This window comes from Tupaia chinensis, unplaced genomic scaffold (assembly GCF_000334495.1).
Source record: "Tupaia chinensis unplaced genomic scaffold, TupChi_1.0 Scaffold000112_1, whole genome shotgun sequence".
In the NCBI taxonomy this organism is placed as follows: domain Eukaryota; kingdom Metazoa; phylum Chordata; class Mammalia; order Scandentia; family Tupaiidae; genus Tupaia; species Tupaia belangeri.
This window is the reverse complement of record NW_006159576.1, coordinates 1,191,707-1,211,561: the sequence shown is the minus strand read 5'-3', so window position 1 is coordinate 1,211,561 and position 19,855 is coordinate 1,191,707. Positions and strand designations below refer to the sequence as shown.

The 19,855-nt window shown below is 38.1% G+C and overlaps 1 protein-coding gene across 3 annotated transcripts in view; it reads right to left on the bottom strand.

The window, feature by feature from the left end:
• The window catches only part of EDEM3 (ER degradation enhancing alpha-mannosidase like protein 3), a 100,357-nt gene that overhangs the window by 56,906 nt on the left and 23,596 nt on the right, over positions 1-19,855 (bottom strand). For all 3 annotated transcript variants that reach the window (XM_027770085.1, XM_006143867.2, XM_027770086.1), the window contains exons 3-8: positions 18,503-18,603; positions 17,897-17,936; positions 15,078-15,190; positions 12,409-12,562; positions 7,586-7,720; positions 2,466-2,571 (exon numbers count right to left, since the gene is read on the bottom strand). In XM_027770085.1, the coding sequence (XP_027625886.1) occupies positions 2,466-2,571; positions 7,586-7,720; positions 12,409-12,562; positions 15,078-15,190; positions 17,897-17,936; positions 18,503-18,603 (649 nt within the window). The remainder of the gene's footprint in view (positions 1-2,465; positions 2,572-7,585; positions 7,721-12,408; positions 12,563-15,077; positions 15,191-17,896; positions 17,937-18,502; positions 18,604-19,855) is intronic.

Genomic DNA, 19,855 nt, shown 5'->3' with positions numbered 1-19,855 from the left:
TTTTTTGTAATGTGCATGATTGAGTCACTATGCAGTGTGTACTGGATGGGAGATCGCATTTTGTGTGCTGTGATGATGCTTAGGGAAGGAATGTAAATTGAGTTACATATCTATTCAATGACTGCAGTAGGATATGTAGCCCCAGTTAGGTGCTACTTTATAGGATGCGTAAAGTTAGACTTGTGCTCATGGAAATGTGTGTGTCACCTGTGTTTGCCATGAGGGTATTTGGATTGATTAGGGTCTTTGGTAATTCAATAAAATGTGGGGGGAAAACGGTATAGAAAGCAAACATAGATACCAGAGACAGTGTGGGAGGAGAGCAGGAGGTGGCAGAGGGTAAGAGATAGGGAACCAAGGATGGGGGGGGGAAAAAGCAAAACATACAGAAAACAAGAAATGGAAGATCATTTGCTAAGAATAACATGTTTGTTGATGTGCTTGATTGAGACAATATACAGTATACTCTGGATGGAAAATCTCATTTTGTATGTTGTAATAATGTACAGTGAGTGAATGCAAGTAAATAAATTGAAAAAAAAAATTAGAATAATAGTAATAATAATTGGGAAAATCATAGAAAAGATATTGAATGTTGAAGCAGGGAGATTAATGTCTCTGTATTGGCTGACATGCATGGCATTCCCTTTTGAAAAAGCAATGTAATACACTGTAAAGTTATGTGTAATCCAATGTAATATAAACAAGATTATGATGATAATAAAAATTAAAAAGAAACTGCAAAATAAAAAAAATAAACTTTACTAAATGGATAGCAAGGGAATGATCAAGATAAGAATGCCTGCTACTTCAGCAGGGAGAAGGCAGAGGTGTGGAATCCCAAAGGAGGGGACTCGAGCACTCCCACGTACATTGCTGTTGTGATGGAAGGGCCGTGTGTGGGTGCTCCTTCCATTACTGAAAATGACTGACTAAGTAAAATGGGAAATGCGTGAACCAGTGATGAGAGGGCTGTGCCATAATCAAGGATTATGATTAACTCAAAGTTGCAAATGATTTGCACCTGGGGTCTAAAGAAGGTTAAAAAAGAACAAGAAAGGAAATGACAGAATTCAGAAGCCAGGATTCTGATCTGTTTCAGGAACTATTTAGATAAAAGTTAGAAAAATGTTATACACTACTGAATTGAGGCAATAATTTCATTGTGTTTAAATTAAGAAATATATATGCTTTATTTAAATATAGGCAGCTATTTTTTATTTTACATATCAACAAGATAAGCTCTTTGGAAAACAGAATATATGACTGACATCAGCAAGATGGCTGACTAGAGGTGCAGAATAATCGGAGCCCCCACAGAAAAGGACCAAAACAACTGCACTTCACCAGAGTATCCGGAAGAGAGTACAGGAGTACAGCGCGGGACTCAGGTGGCCACAAGGAGAGGGCAGAGAAACGCCCAGCCTCTGCCCGCTCCAGGAGAGGGCAGAGAAACGCCCAGCCTCTGCCCGCTCCATCACCTTGGAAACTGTGCAAAAAAGATCATCTCACTAGGAACATTCTAGTATATTTCCATTCTTCAATGCTTGTTTTATAGAGATAAAAAACCGTATCCTTTACACAGTCCTATACCCTATTTGTTCATGTAACATTGTTATATTTCTTCCCAGGCTTCTGATTCACTGTAAGAACTTAATATTCCAACACTGAAGTAAACTAATTTTCTTAGCTATTTTTTATTGCGATTCACTGAGACTACTTTCCAGTATTCCACTATTATAAATAATTACGTGATGAACGTTCTGAGAACAAACAATTTTCTATTTTTTGTATTATTTCCTCAGGTTAGATTTCCAGAGGTAGTATTATTAATAGAGGGGACTAACATACGTTAGTGAATACTTACTTCAAAGTAAGCATAGCACATGCCAGGCAGTGTTGGGAGTGCTTTATGATGGTCAATTAATTCAATCCTGTAATAGTTCTACAAAGTACTATTAACATCCTCATTTTATAGATATGACTAGAGAGGCGCAGGTTTAAGGAACTTGCCCAAGACTGTGCAGCTTAATCCCAGCAATATGGCTCTGGAGCAAATGTTCTCGGCTACTACGCTATACTCTCATTTCCGGAAGTAGGGAAAAAACGTAAGGACTAACATCACTGTCATAAAATGCAGATTTCCCCTGCACTACTCCTTGATGTGAGGTGGCTGAGGTACTGTGAGTCTATAGTCCTCAAAGATATTAATTCTAGTATTTCATCTACACCATTTACCTATAATGCTATACACATAAAGGTATGAAAGAAAATAAAATAAAATCATTTAGAGTCAGTATATTTGGCACCAAAAAAGATCTAGATACATTAATTAAAATTCCAGCAACCTTGTAAGGAACTATGCTTTATACATCCTAAAGATTATTTTAACAAACGAAAAGCTTTTTATTTCCTAACCTCTCTGAGCCTGTGAAGGCTTGAATGAAAGAGCCCAACTTACATACCTTTTCGTACCCAGTCTCCAGTATGAATATTGATAGTCACACCCACTAAATTACTACTTCGTTGTCTTTTTTCCCAGAGAAAATCAAGAGCTTTTCTTGCATATTCCTATAATTAAAAAAAAAGAAAAGCACACATGAAGAACTGCATGTCTTTGGCAAACAGAAAGCAAAAACCAAAGGTCCATAGTATACTTTAAGAACTAAAATTCCAAAACAAGTATTTATAATACAAATTTCCTTAAAAGTCAGATCCTGACTCTGTCTTTTTTGTAAATTTTGATATATAGCACATGAATTCAACAGAAAGAGCGAGCAAGCGAGCACTCCCTAGGGAGTGAATGAATCCCTTCTCTTCCACTCCTGGGGATTTTGGGCACACATGCACACCCCTGGAATGTTTCTCAAGTTGACAGATCCATGACTCAAACCACACAGTTAGCTACATGGGATTCAGCCACCTTAACCACCCTGCCACCAGCTGGCCCACTTGGTTCTTTTTCAACTAATCAGTCTGGTTAGAATGACTTTTAAAAACACTATTAAGCAACAGTGATCTCACCTAGACTATCCACATTCATTTACTATTATAGTACATTCACAGTCACATACATATCACTGAATTACATTAATTGCTGGCATAATTAGATGGACTTGTTAAAATCATTTCCATCACTTAAATGCAAAGTGAAATTCCTTAAATACTATTTAGAAAATTAGAAGAGAATTTCTCATGCTATCTTTGAAACAGATTATTTCAGATCTTTCTGTTAAATGGTATGTAACTCTGTTAATGAAAACTTAATAATTAACTAGCCAGGGGCCAGCAGGTGGCCGGTGGTTAAGGCGCTGGACTCCCACATGGCTGACAGTGGGAGTAGCTTACTTTCTCACATTCCCTCTCTTTCCCCCCTCTCTGACTTTGTCTCTGACTCTCTCTGGTGACAACACAAGTCCTGTTGCAAATTAAAAAATACTGGGTCATATGGAAAGTCATGATGCATTTTTGTATAGAAAAATATGTCATGACTTTCCTTATGATCTAATGATAAATAATTATTAGTTTTTAAAAAATTAACTAGATGGGCTGGCAGGTGGCATGGGGGTTAAGGTGCTAGACTCCCACATGGCCAACAGCGGTTCAAATCCTGGACCTGGTGGCTTGCTTCTCACTTTGGCTCTCTCTCTCTCTGTTCCTCTCTGGTCAAATTAAATGTATAAATAAAATAACTGTTTAAAAAATATATTATTATATACTTTATAATGCCAAAATTTGAAACTTCTGATAATGTTTCTATTTTCATTAATTTTATCCATTAGAAACTAAATTAAAAATGATTTCTGATTGAATTTCTGACTTTGGATGAAAAGACACTAAGACTCTGGAATAGTGGGATGATTCTGTATAGAAAAATAAGCTAGGGGCCAGGGGCAGAATGCTATAGTTTTAAATGTCCCTCAAAACTTCACGTGTTGATTTGGTTGTGATGGGACTCACAGAGTGAAAACCTAATCTGATTATGGTGGTATACGGCGTTGTAAAATAAGGTCATCAGGAGGGGAATCCCCATGATTGAGTTTTGGTGGGCTGGGAAGGAGAGAGAATGAAACTGGAACACAGAGACTAACAGACACCACTACTGTACGCTACTCTCACCCTACAGGGCCTCGGGATCCCACTGATGGGAGAACCAACCACATGTGGCCCTTGGAACTCAGACATCCAAACCATGAACTGATAAGCTTCTATTTCTAGAAATCACCCAATTTCCATTTTTTTTTCTGTGTTTAGCAACAAAATAAACTCGAACATCACTCATATGTGGCATTTGTGTGTTTATAGATGGTGGTGGGACAACTGGAGACAGGGAGGATAAGCCAGGGTATATTACTACCTATTTATTATATTATGCTCCTTTTCTCTGGGCAGATTGACTGTATTTCCCAGCTTCTCTCACAGCTGGGTCTGACCCTGGGACTGGCACTGCAGCCAATGGAAGAGGAGCAGTGAATGTACCACGGTCTACTCATATAATGGAATATTCTTCAGCAATAAAAAAGAACTAAAAAAAAAAAAAGTAAAGACGCTAAAACGTAAAAGTTAAGGGCATCACAGGTGAGTTTCTATATGAACTTCAGAGTGTGAACCTGTGTAGCCCTGCACAAGTACTTCCATAAAAGGAAGAGATCATTAAACCAATTAGTCACTTCACAAATGTAAGAGTATAAAACAGTTTAAATTCATGAGTCAACCTATTTATGCTGATTTTTAAAAAATAAAGCAGATTGCAACTGTAATTATATGTAAATTTCACAGCCAGAAAGCTCTGTACAGATTATATTTCCCTTCTCTTATTTTATAGCTAAAGAAATAGGCCTAGCGAAATGAAAGATTGAACTGAAGTTTAAAATTAAGACAGAGAGTGCCAGCAAGTGGCGCAGTGGTCCAACCATGGTCAGAGTCCAGACCCAGGGGCCTGGAAATCACATCGGGTGCATGTGCGTGCACGTGTGCCCCAAATCCATAGAAGAAGGGATTGCAGTGTGGCTATCCCCATCCAGGGAGTGGTTTCTCATTTTCCCTCTTTCTTTTTTTGTCTCTCTCCAGCAAGGGCACACACCATATGGCAAAAACCAAAATTAAAAATAAATGAATATTTTAAAAAACAGAATTATAGGACAACTAATATGAGAATTCAGATTTCTTTATATATTAGATCAATAGGAAATTCTTTTTCTAACAAGGACCACAGAGCAAATATTTCAGACATTATGGGTTACATAGTCACTGTCACAATTACTGTCAGTGTTGCCCACAAACAGCCATAGACAAATATGAGTGAACATAGCTATGTTTCAAGAAAACTTTATTTACAAAAATAGACAGTGGCTGGATTTGACCCACAGACCATCTTCTATTAGATTGGTGCTCTCTGTCAACTGCACTGGGTTGCTTCTCTGATAATAAATTACTATGCACTCAAGAAGGAAAAAAATGTAATTTTCAACAGATTTAACTCATAAACATAAAATAGTTTATGGAAAGAACATGGGCTTTGAATTCAGAAATTCATGGATTCTTATTCCAATTCCACTCCTTCCCCCACTAGCTATGGAGGTCTCTTATCTTCTTTAAGCCTCATTTTCTTCATCTGTAAATGTCAATAACTCAGAGTTTACAGTTCATATTAAATTAGGACATATAGGGCTAGCAGGTAGGACGGTAGTTAAGGTGCACATAGTGGACTGTGGTTAGAGTACTGGACCTCGAGGCTTGCTTTCTTGCTCTCTCTCTCTCTCTCTCTCTCTTTTGTGAGCATATGTACCCTACAGCAAGTTTATTAATAATAATAAATAAAATTAAGTAAATAATTCTTTTTAAAAAATTAGGAAGTATATCAAAGTATCCTTTTAATGAAGGGAAAATAATAATCAACAAGAATTTATTTAAAAAATTAACCACTTGAACGTGATAAATCTGTCAAGATTTTGAGCATACACACACACACACACACACACACACACACACACACACACACACACAGAGGCCTATATATACACGAAGCCCCTTTGATTTGTCTCATTTACACTCAATGTCTACGATGCAGGCATGCATTCTCTATTTCTGCTTATTCTGTTTATATCATTTGAATTTTTTTAAATTCACATAAATCATATGTTTGGAAAAGAGAGTGTGATGGACTAACCCTGAGGCCTACTGATTAAGGGAGATAGATACTACATGTCCAACTGCTGTTCAAGTCCCCACCTCTGGTGGCTTTGAAGACACACTGGGCATGTGTATGTGTATGCCCCAAACCCCAACAGAGAGAGAAATGAAGAAGGGACTGTTGCATGACTATGTGCTTTTTCCCATCCCTCTCGCTATCTCTCTGGTGAGCACAAATGACCCCGACAATTAAGAAGAAAGAGAGAGAGAGAATACTTTGTGTTACTATTTAATGCTTAAACAATTAGGTTTTTTTTTTTTTTTTTTTTTTTATTTAGATATGAGACACAGCTAGTCACAACAATCTATGTGAGAGATAGTAAATCTTTTGGATCATGAATTCAGAATCACGTCCCTTATAGTAAACAAATTTACAGATTAAACTCTCTCTCTCTTTTGGAGAGGTTTTTGCTATAGGGTGCATGCGCTCACCAGACAGACAGGGAGAGATAGAAAGACAGAAAGCAAGAAATCACCCCCCAGGCGGGATGGCCACACCGCAATCCCTTCTCCTCCCTTCTCCTCTTGGGATCTTGGGCACACACGCACACGCGCCCGGCGTGAGTTTGAGCCACCAGGTCCAGGACTCGAAACGCAGTCGACTATGTGGGAGTCCAGCAACATAGCCATTACGCTAACTGCTGGTCCCTAGATTAAACTCTCAATCAAAACTTAATTGCAAACAAAAAACATTAATTGAAAAAATTTCACTATGTTCTAGATTACTGAAAAATTTAGAAATGCAATAGACCACCTAGAAGTCCATTACAACACAGAGATACAGTATTTCACTGTATGGGCCAGCCAGCAGCATGGTTAGGATAGCTGGACCCTCTACGGACGATTATATGGTCTGTGTCCCGGATTGTGAGGCTTGAGAAACACGCCAGGCACATGTGCATGCATGCCTAAAATCTCAAAAGGAGAAATGTGGAAGACGGGATTGCATCATGGCCATCCACCATGGTAGGGTACTTTCTCACTTTCTCTCTCTTGCTCTGTAGTGAGTACAAATTTTTAGAATTTAAAATTAATAAAAAAGAAGCCAACAAATTAATATTGGGTTGTTAGAAAAGCCATGACTTATTTTTCTATGCAAAAATGTATCACGACTTTTCTGATGACCCAATATAAGTTATGAATCTCCTAAGATCAGCCAAAAAATTACTTCATAGTTTATGAATAAAATACAAAGATGTATTTACATACAATGTTACTTCACAATGGCTTCTAGGTTTTGACAATGAAAAACTATGTAATGGAGTTTAGACAAAAACCTCACTTAAGTAACAGTAACCCTCCAAATGCTGGTCCTCACATTTAACCAATGAAGAACAGATACAAAGTTAGATGTGCCCAATACCCAGGAGATCAAAGACCAGGAAAAGCAAACCTCAAATATTGTGGCTCCTGTGAATCGACTTAAAGCAGCAAACTCAAGGATCAAGGTACCTGCACAGGCTGTACAGGTATCGGTCTCAGTTCCCGTCCGTGCTTCTGGTTTCCTGATGCCAAACTTTAAATTAATCTAAGGACAGTCGGAAGATTAGCATTAGCAATTATCAAGAGATAGTAACTTCCTGATCAGAAAATATTTTTCAACCAAGGCATGTTATCAAATCATAAAAGTAACTCATAAATTAACTAACCAACGAAATTCAACCTGATACCTTTGTGACCTTCTAATTAACATCCATGGAAATACATTCTAAGCACATAAAACTCATGGGGTAAGTTAGTTTTCATTGAGTTCCTTCCTCAATGATATCTAAATTCAATGTTATCATAACAATTATATAGGGAAAATACCTCCTATAGCAATTTTGTTCCCTGGACAGTTTGAACTAGCTAGCACAAGAACAGAGAAATGGACCAGCTTTAAAAGAAATTAGGTTTAATCGAGAATTTGTGAAAAAGAGTACTATACTGAATAGTTCTTTATAAAGAAAAAAATTATCACTATGGCATGAATTTGAAAAATTACTTTTGTTTATAGGCTTTAAAAGTTTTGACATACAGAATATATTGTCTTGCCGGCAGCTAACACCACAAGGAAATTTTTTTCAAAGGGGTACTTCTTCTGTAATTTAAAAGCCACCAAATAACACTGTAATATAAACCTGGATTAACTAGAACCAAACTGAACAGAGACTTGATGAAAATGGGAACGTGTTTGAGCCATTCAAATTAAAAACAAAAAAGGAGGCATGTGCCAAGAATCTAGTGTAACGCATGTATCAAAAACCCGAACAGGAAACATCATGGCCATGTCCTCAGCTCGTTTATTATTCACACTCTCACAAAGAGAAGTTCAATGCCTAGCCACAGAGCTGATTCCAGTTTCTGACACTTGGCAGTCTGACTGAGGACACATGAGAGTCCCGGGTTCAATGACTGGCCCGCCCTGAAAAGCTGGCACAATGGTGCGTGCCTGTGGTCCCAGCTATCTAGAGGCTGAGGCGGGGATTCTGAGCTCACAGTTGGCGTGGGCAGTATAGTGAGATCTTACCAACTATTTAGTGAGATCAACTTAGCCACAACAATCAGTTAATTACTGGGTATGCCTGTTACCTTAAAAGTGTCTGATCAACAGATTTTAGGCACTTCTAAACAAATGTCCACTCAACAAGCAACAAAGTGAAATGAGGTGAGACATGAGAAACTGATCATATGTCATCTTTAGCACTGCCATTTATCTCACTCCCTAAAATGTCACTTGAGGCATTTCCACATGCTATTAGCTTGCTAATCCTCACCCAAATTTATAACTATCTCCCACAGTTGTCTTCCTGGAAGAACAACCATTTTCAGGTAGCTGAGTACCATGAATAAGAATGGACACTATCTCATGCCCCTTTATGTTTCCTGTATCTTTATTTATAGAACTAAAATTGAAAACTGATCCTAAAAATAATTAACTTAGGGTCAGTTGGCAGCATGGCAATTTGGGTGGCTGGATCCTACACAGCCAATAGCACAGTTCAAGTCTCGGATCAGGTGGCTCGAAAATCATGCTAGGCAATGAACATGCATGCCTAAAATCCCAGGAGGAGGATGGAGAAGAAGGGATCGCAGTGTGACCATACCCCCTGGGGGGGGGTTCTCTTCCCCTCTCACTGTCTCTCTCCTCTCTGGCAACCACACACACCCTATAGCAAAAACCTTTTTAAAAAAAAAAAAGGGGAGGGGGACCAGCAAATGGCGTAATGGCTATTTCGCTGGAATCCCACGTAGTCGACCGCAGTTTTGAGTCCCGGACCCGGTGGCTTAAATTCACGCTGGGCGCATGTGCGTGCGTGCCCAAGATCCCGAGAGGAGAAGGGATTGTGGCATGGCCATCCCCCCATGGGGTGATTTCTCGCTTTCTGTCTGTCTCTGTCTCTCTGGCGAGCACACATGCCCTATAGCAAAAACCTCTGCTCCCCCCCCCAAAAAAAGGGAGGGTTGTGGTGGGCAGTAGGTAGAATGGTGGTTAAGGTGCTAAATTCCCATATGGTTGACCATGGTTCGATTTCTGGACCTGGAGGCTTGCTTTCTTACTTTCCCTCTCTCTCTCTCTCTCTCTCTCTCTCTCTTTGGTGAGCACATGTACCCTACAACAAATCAAATAATAATAAATAAAATTAAATAAATAATTCTTTTTTAAAAAAAGATGGCCATTAACTCTTACAACATTTTTTATCCAGCAAATTCTTTTGAGTTAAAACCATTAATGCAAATATTATCATGAGTGACTAACTGCACTCTTTGATATGCGTACATAATTTTCATGGGCAAAAGTAATATTTACTAAGTATATATAAGGACGGATGGAAAGCCAGTTATCTTCTTCTATAGTCCTCTTCTAAAAATGACTTTAGGGACCAGCAGATGGCATAACAGTTATGTTGCTGGACTCCCACCAAGTCGAACGTAGCTTGAGTCCCAGATGCAGCAGCTTAAAACTCATGCCAGACATGGGTGTGTGTGCAAGCCCAAAATCTTGAGAGAATGGAGAAGGGATTGCGGCATGGCCATCCCCTGGCCCCGGGGGTGATTTCTCACTTTCTGTCTCTGTTTCTCTCTTTCTGGTGAGTACGTGCACCCTGCAGCAAAAATCTCTCTAAAAATAAGTTAATTAATTAAAAAATTTAAAAATTGGGGCTAGCAGATGGTGTGGTGGTTAAGGTGCTTGACTCCCATATGGCTGGCAGCAGTTTGAGTCTCAGACCTGGTGGCTTACTTTCTCACATTCCCTCTCTATCCCACTGTCTCTCTCTGGTGAACACACATTCTCTATAGCAAATTAAAAAATAATTTAAAATAAAATCAAATAAGTGAATTTTTATAAACACAAAAAATAATGATTTTTAAAATCTTGCCAAGGATTTGAAAATATGTTTCCCTGCCCTATTATAATTCTCATAGAATATTTTGTTTTAATTCCTTGCCTGCTTCTTATGATATACAAAAATGAAGAAATCCTAGAGTCCTTAAAACCCAGCACCTGTTTATGACAGAAACTGAAAATAATTACTAAATGTTAATCTTACTAAAGAGATTATCAATAAGTTGCCTAAAGTAATTTTGCTTTTAATTTTGATATGCTAAGAAAAAATAATCGATAAACTTAACTACACTAAGAGCGAAGACATTCACATTAAAATATATGATTCCATTCTTTTCCTCATTAAATTAGCCAAAGAATGATAATAAAGTATTGGCAACAGTACGACGACACACGTACTTTTATACAACACTGAGGAAGTACGAAAGCCATTTTTTCGGAGCACAACTGGGCAATAGGTACCCAGTCTTAAAAAGCATTCCCTTCTCTACGACTTACTACTTCCTCTTCTAGTAATCCATCCTAAGGAAGAAGTGGGAAATGTGTAAAAGATGTGTATAAAATGTTCACAGGAGAACTTGTAAACTTTCAAAACTACAACATTAAAAAACAGACTTAATTCTGGTCTGTTTCATTTTCTCAAAGTGCTGGCCAGGACTCATTACACTGATGAGTAAATGAATGGGTTGTGACCTCCAGTGTGAAAGCACTATCCTTTAACATTGCCTCTCTGAGATGAATTCTGAGGGGAAACGTGCCTATTTGATTAATACTGTAGAGAAGTTATGCCAGGTCATAGAGATGGTAGGTCTATAGGTGTGGAGTAAAGAAAAAAATGGAAAAAGTCCTAGGGGTTTGGGGAGATACGACAGATTGCTTTGACTGACATGGGACAATGATCTCACTGACGTATGGGAGAACATCAGAGTTACTGTACAGAATTCTAAGAGTCAAAGGACACTCGGTACAATAGGAAGGTCAGCAAAACCCTTGAAACTAATTTGGTGAAAATTAACTTTTCGTAGTAATTATTTTTCAAGTGATCTGAAGAAAGAACAATAGGCATTACCAGTAGTTTAGGAATGAAATTATTTTGGCCCCCATTAACATAGCAAAGAAAAAACGGACAGAGCTTAGTTGGGTAAGAGAACGTAATCATGTAATAAAGAATTAAATCTATCAGGAGAAAGTTCCTTACATCTCCAGTGGCTTCTTTCCCTCTGTTTAAATCCCTGAGAGAAAAATAATAACTCCCTCCACTCCTGCTGACTCTCCTTTAACCACCAACAGAGAAGGAAACTCAAAATGGCTGGTCTTCCCTACCTGGAATCCTTCCCCCTATATTCTACCACACTATATCTTTCAAGACTCTGCTGGCACCCAACTCTCAAGTATTCTAGAATGTCTCCACCTTTTGAAGCTCCCTTTTGTGAACTTTATACTACTATACACCAGCCACATTGTGGTCCTCCTCCTAAGTCCCTACACACTGACTTCTCGCTGGCTTTCCTCCTCTCTAGGCCCACTCTGTCCTGTTCTCTCTGCAATCTCTCCTTTGGAGAGTTTACACCTACCGACTCCCACTGCTTCAATAACGTCTCAGGCACAAATCATTCTATGCTCAAAGTCTAGCCTCACATCTGTTTCTTCCTCCGGCAGCACAATCGAATCTGTTACACAGTGACACACAAAAGCTAAACGAATCCAATTCTCACATCCCTCAAATGTAAGGTAACTGAAATGTCCACATTAATTTCTTCTATAGCTTTGTAGCATTTCTTTTTCCCAGTCTAAAGTAGGTAAGAACTTTGGTCCTAACCATGAAAATTCATTTTGTAAAACAATAAAGCAAGTATATAGAGATGATCATATTTTTCAGAATTACTTACTCTTGGATAAGGAAGGCCACTGGTAGTATTGAAAGCCGGTAACAGTTTGTAGCCCAACTGCTTCGCCATGTGGAGAAGTTCATCATTGTACCACTGCATGTATTCGCCTTTTTCTCTCAGCATGATTGCCAGTGAGTGTCCACCTAAAAGACCCCTGTGATCACAGAAAAGGAACAGCTACATCTCACAGCTACTGAGTTCCCACCTAAAAAGGTGTGGCCATTTTGTTAACAACAGTTTAACATACGTAAGGAAAAAATACAGAACTTTATTCTTTACCTAATGCTGGCTACTCATTTTCTGGTAAACCATCATAATTACATAGTTAAGGGGCCGGCAGGTGGCATGGTGGTTACGGGTGCTGGACTCCCACATGGCCAACCGCGATTTGAGACCCGGACCTGGCGGCTTGCTTTTTCGCTTTCTCTCTCTCTCTGTCCCTCTCTGGTCAAATTAAATATAAATAAATAAGTAATTGCGTAGTTAATATATGTTTTTAAAAATCAGATGTTCTATCTTGCTGCAAAGTGCTTGACATTCCTCAGCACATTTTACTTTCTCAGAACAAATATTGGTTTGTCAGGAAAGTCATGATGCATTTTTGCACAGAAAAACATAGAAAAATACATCATGACTTTCCCGACAACCTACTACCTAGGGGGCCAGCAGGTAGCATAGCGATTAAGGCGCTGGATTCCCACGTGACCAACTGTGGTGTGAGTCCTAGACCTGGAACCTTGAAAATCATACTGGGTACGTGTGTGTGTGTGTGTGTGTGTGCCCAAAATCCCAAGAGGAGAATGGAGGAGAAGGGATTGTGGCATAACTAGAAGGGGTTATTTCTCTTTCCTTCTCACTGTCTTTCTCTAGCAAGTACATGAACCCTATGGCAAAAATCTTTAAAACAGAACAAAACAAAAAACTAGATATCACATTTTTCTTTCAATTTTAAATTTAGGGGCTGGTAGGTGGTTTGGTGGTTAAGGGCAAGTGGCTTGGTAGTTAACAGTGCTGGACTTCCACAGTGTGGTTCGAGTCCCGGACCTAGCAGCTTGCTTTCTCACTTTCCCTATGACTCTGTCCCTCTCTAGTCAAATTAAAATAAATAAATAAAGTTAAATAAAATAATTATTTTAAAAATATTTTTAATTAAAAAATGTAATTATATCATAATGAAACCTTTAATTCTCCTGGAACAGATAAGATCCTTTACCCAAAATGCTTGGGACCAGAAGTGTTTCAGGCATCTTTGGGTTTGGGGTTTACACATACATAATGAGATCTTGCAGTTAGGACTTGAATCTAAACATGAAGTTAATTTGTCTCACATACATCTTACATTAAAAACCTGGAGGTAATTTTACTATTTTTTTCAGAGAGATTTTTGGTATAGGACACGTGCGCTTGCCAGAAAGACAGAAAGGCAAAAATCACCCCCCTGGGGGGGATGGCCATGCCACAATCCCTTCGCCTCCATTCTCCTCTTAGGATACTGGGCACGAGTGCACACACATCCAGTGAGAGTTTTAAGCCGCCGGGTCTGAACTGTAGTCAATACATGGGAGCCCTGCGACGTAACCACTACGCTGGTCCTGGTCCCATAACCATCTGCTGGTCCTACCTGGAGGTAATTTTAAACAGTGTATTTTTATTACAGCATTCTGACTGGGACCCATCACATGAGGTCAGGTACAGAATTTTTCTACTTGTGGCATCATGTTGGCACTCAAAAACGTTCAGATTTTGAGCATTTTAGATTTTGAACGTTCTGATTAGTGAAGCTCATTCTGCACCAGCTTTCACTCTATTAAATATAACAGAGTAATAAACTCTTTGAAAAGCTATGTAACTATTTCTCGTATTTAAGTGAAGAACTGACTCATCTGACCAAAACTAAAAAGTTACAATAACACAAAAGTAGTAATTAACTTAAAAACTTTAATGTTGAAACTTGAATTAATAAATTCTGTAATTCCATATTTTAAATCTCTCAAGAACATTTCAAATTAAATGTTTAGTTGAGAGACAATCCTATAAATTGAGTTTCACTGGTTTTTCTGAGGAGGTGCTTGGCTAAGGTTAGCAAATTACCTAAGCTGGTAAAAAAAAAACAAAAACAAAAACAAACAAAAAAACCTATGATGTAACTAATATGATAAATGTTCCACCTATGATCTCTTTAAACAACACTTTTGATTTGTGTCTACAACTGCTGTGGCAAAGCCTGTTACTGCCTGTGACTAATATAATGCACGGTTATCCCACAGCCTCTGTGTTTCAAACCCTAACTTTCATCTCTCTTTATTTTTAATTGCCAGAAGGCACATGAGCTGCTCAAAGAAAGAGTCTGGGGTGGGGCAAGGAAGATTCTCCAATGGGACAAATTCACCCTGCAATCTCTTCTCCTCCCCTTGAGCATTTTGTCAGAACTTTGGGCACACATGCACGCGTTGTCTGGCATGTTTTTCAGGCCACCAGGGCTGAGAACCAAACCATGGCCATGTGAGATCTGGCCCCACCTTAACCATAAATCCATAAGGCCAGTCCCTTACCTTTTATTTTTTAAACATAAAAAAAAAAAACTTCTTGCTTTATTATCATCAAGAAATAAACAGAAATCACTAAACTTTTCTGTTACTAAAATTTTAGAATTGTTTTACATAACTTACCCAAGAACTCTGATGTTTGTTTCGAAGACTGATACAACTACATCATTATCTAAATTAACGTCTCTTAAAACTTTTCTTACTGCATCTTCAAATTCTTTAGTTTTATTTAATACCTACGAGAAAAAAAAATGACAAAATACAGTTCTTCTGTACCCAGACAAGGAAAAAAAAACTCAGAATGAGCTACTAAAAGCAAATTAGTACTTTTAGATTCTAAGAAGTAACATATACAGACTAGTTAAATATGTCTTTTAAGTATGTTATAAAAATGTAATAGTGTCGGGAACCAGCAGTTGCGTAATGGCTATGTCGCTGGACTCCCACGTAGTCGACCGCGGTTCGTGTCCCGGACCCGGTGGCTTAAAACTCACGCCGGGCGCGTGTGCGTGCGTGCCCAAGATCCCGAGAGGAGAATGGAGGAGAAGGGATTGCAGCGTGACCATCCCCCCTGGGGAGTGATTTCTCGCTTTCTGTCTCTATGTCTCTCTCTGTCTGTCTGGCGAGCGCACGCGCCCTACAGTGAAAAATCTCTCCAAAAAAAAAAAAATGTAATAGTGTCCAAACCTAAAAAACTAAGGGTCTAATTATATTATAGCATCTTCATATACTTCTTTTTGGACACACTGAAAATCATCAGGACTTATTACTGTAAACAATAATAATCTCCAGAACTGCCACTGGTTTCCTAATGTAATAACCCACGATCTAGAGCTACGCGAGATGAGCTCTACTAGGATTTGGGTTTCCAACTCAAGACAGACAAAAATGAAAAAATAATAACCCATCCTATCCACCGAACACCATTTGAAACATAGCTTACTCTCAGAAGGAAACATTTTCTCTGGGGCATCACTGATCCTAAACCAAAGACCACCTGCCACCTTCACCCATGGATGTTCATCTATACTCACAGAAGAGGCAGGACAATGTTGTGGCCAACAACAAGCCCTACTTTGAAATCTGGTTGTTACTCACTACCATGAGCCTGGCCAAGTTACTTCCTCTTTGAGCCTGTTTCTTTATCTACAAAAAAAAAAGGAAGTATCTACTCCTCTAGGGTTGTTTTCTCAAATGAGGCAATATACGCAATGTGCTTTCAGTACTGTCAGTAAGTGCTCAGTATCATTATTATTGCTACCATACTGGTCTGTATGCTACTTAACTAAGAGCTCTAGTTCCTGCAATGAGCCCCATGAAGAAGGCACTGTCATTAAACAGGCAGCTTTAATCTTTCACTCTAAGTTAAGGCCCTGTGATTTAAAGCCTACATGAATTCATAGTTATCCTTTACTTGACCATTTAATCTTTCAGTCTGATAAGATTTTGTAGTTTTTTAAACTTGATTTGATATTTTTACTGAAAATTCTAACTTAGCAAATAAAATGGCCCGTAAGAGTATTCACCTAAAATTCAAGTAAATGCAAAATTTAGGTAAGTCCTGAGTAAAATATGAAACCATGACTGCGTTTTAGAACTAAAAAGAAGTTTTAGTTAAATAATAATGCCCAGCTCCACTCCACAACCATTAAACCAAAATAACCAGGGATGAGATCTTCTTTATTTTAAGCTTCACAGGTGAGCCTCCTAAATGGCTGCCAGATTTGAAAATCTGTGTTTTTTTTTTTGTTTTGTTTTGTTTTTTAAAAAAAAAAAGCCTCAGTGAAAGAATGCAGAAAAAACACAGGGTACAAAAAGTCTGCTTCCGGGAACCAGCAGTTAGCGTAATGGCTATGTTGCTGGACTCCCACGTAGTCGACCGCAGTTCGTGTACCGGACCCGGTGGCTTAAAACTCACGCCAGGCGCGTGTGCGTGCGTGCCCAAGATCCCGAGAGGAGAATGGAGGAGAAGGGATTGCGGCGTGACCATCCCCTCTGGGGGGTGATTTCTCACTTTCTATGTCTCTCTCTGTCTGTCTGGCGAGCGCACGTGCCCTACAGTGAAAATCTCTCCAAAAAAAAAAAAAAGTCTGCTTCCAAAAAATTTCTACCACCCCAAAGATTGTCTGGCTTTATTTTTTAAATACTAATCAACAATTAAGATATTAACTCAAAGTTGATAATTATGCATTAAGGGACATCTTCAAACAAGTCAACTTTTACACCATAAAAATTGAAAGAGTAACAACCTAGAAAGTGGTGTGTAAGAGTATTCAGAAAGTTTATGAAAAATTCATATTGTGAAAAAACTACGCATGAGTTTCAAAATGTTTTGCACCAAAATAAACTCATACTTTAATTCCATTTTTTCCGTAGACTTTTTGAAGTTCCTTTGAGTCTGGAGCTCACTCTTCCCCACTGCTATCTCATACAGTCCTGAATCAAAACTCATTAAAATGATTTCTGCATCACAGGAGATTGCAAGAAAGAGCTAAGTGGTACTTGGTACTACAAATCACTGCTGGGAAAAGTACATTCTTGTTTATAAGTATTTAAAGATTCTAATTTAATGATTTTTGTACCATTGTGGCATGTCGTTATGGAACAAAAATTTCAATGGTATTCTCTAAAATTAATTTGTTCCAATAGACTCAACCTCCTTATCCAAAGGAAAAACACCTTCCTGATTAAGGTGTCACACACAGCCTATGTTCACATCCCCAAAAACAGTTCAGGTACCTCTGTTATTCTACACAATGCCACTTGACATTCACTTGATAGCATCAACTCAACAGGGTCACAGATCAATTTAGAAACAAAGATCAGAATCTTAAGTTCTGAAGTTTTCTATTTCATATTGCTGTGTTATTATAGTTCTAATACTAGAGTTTGCATATGATGAAATGTATAAAATAAATAAACCCAAGAAGAATCAAACCTACCACAAGAGTATCCAAAGAATCAATCAGTGTCAGGGAAAATCTAAGAAACAAGTATAATTAAAACATTAGAATTCTAAATATTTATCTATGAATATATAAATAGATTTCTCTATATCCTATTCACTGGTGGTTTCTAACTAGTGCTTCCAAGTAGCTATGATACAATATAATCTACAAGGTACAGAAGAAAATAAAAAGTCTTAACATTTCATTTATGTTCAAGGAACAGTACCTACACAGCTTTTAAGAACAGAAACATTCACTAGCTTTTTAAAGAAATACATTATAGCATCACCATCCTTAAATGTTTTAATGACTTACAAAAATTGTTCAAGTTATATTTGAAAATAACATTTCTAAAGTTACAAAAATGTTACATACATTTCAAAAGTTCTACCTAGCTTAACAATTAACTTTTAACCTAATCTAAGTGTTAAATTATTATTATTATTTTTTACAAAAGATAATAGAAAGGAATAAAGAAGCTTAAGGTAATACTTAAAGCATTATTTAAAACTCAGCCAACCCCAGAAAAGTCACGGTAAACCGCCCCTTAGAAATCCTGATCTGTGTACTCATGCCATGTCCCATGTTCTCCATACTCACTTTCCCAAGGCATCATCAACGTCGCCCCGACTTGGTTCCTGACCTCTAACACGACCTCGACAGGTTAAAGGCATGAGTTCATCCGCTGGATAAGCATGTTCCTGCAAAGAAAACCTTACTAAGTCACTAAGGAAAATAAGAGGAAGCACACATCATTTAAAGAAAACGACCTTTTCGTGGTTTAAAAAAAAAAAAAACTAAAATAAGGGTGACTCAAAAGTTGTACTATCTTTATAGTCTGTGGAATCTTTTATTTTCAATTACAAATACAGGATTTGCTTGAAAAGTCAAATAATAAAATAAAAAATTTTTAAATGACAATCTGCTCCTCCTCCAATGTCATTACCAAGAGGTAAATATTGTTAAGATTGGCATTTATCTTTCTAATTTTATCCACATCCATTCAAATACATATATCATTTTATTTATTATCACTTTCCAATTTGCTACAGGGCACACACACGGGGGTGGGGGTGGGGTGAGAAAGCAAGTCACTAGGTCTAGGATTCAAACCACTGCTGGGACCAGCAGTTAGCGTAATGGCTATGTGGCTGGACTGCCACGTAGTCAACCGTGGTTCAAGTCCAGGACCCGGTAGCTTAAACACACAACACGTGCCCAAGATCCCGAGAGGAGAATGGAGGAGAAGGGATTGTGGCTGCCCGCCCCCGGGGGGGGGTGATTTCTAGCTTTCTATCTCTGTCTCTCTCTGTCTGGCGAGCGCATGTGCCCTATAGCAAAAAAAAAAAAAAACACAGCCGGCCATATGCAACACAGCACCAGAACCACCATGCCACCTGCTGGCTGCCACATATATAATTTTCAATGTTTATTTAGAAACTGAAAATCATGCCATATGTATATACTGCTCTAAAATTTGTTAAGTTACAGGCTCTTTTTTCATGCTAGACTTATTACAAAGTAATAATTTAATAGTAGCTATTATTTATTGAGTACTTATATTCTAAGCACTATTTTATATACTTCAATTATTCCAACACTCTGAGGTAGATTCGATCCAGTCCATTTCACAGAGAAGTTAAGCAAGCCTCGGTCACATAGCTAGTAAATGACGGAACCAGAATTTGAAGCTGGGTAATCTGACTCCAGAGCCTAGACACTTAACAGTACTCCTCAGTGTTCCACAGTATGGATATGCTCAATTTTATTCATTCTTTTGCTGAAAAAACATGTGGGTTGGTTTCAATTTTTCACCATATAAACAATGCTGCAATAAACATGCATGTACATAAACCTTCCATACATATGCCAGTATTTCTATAAATTAAATATTTAAAAGCAGACCTGCTAGGTCAAAGATATGTATTTTTTTTTTTTTTTTTTTTTTTTTGT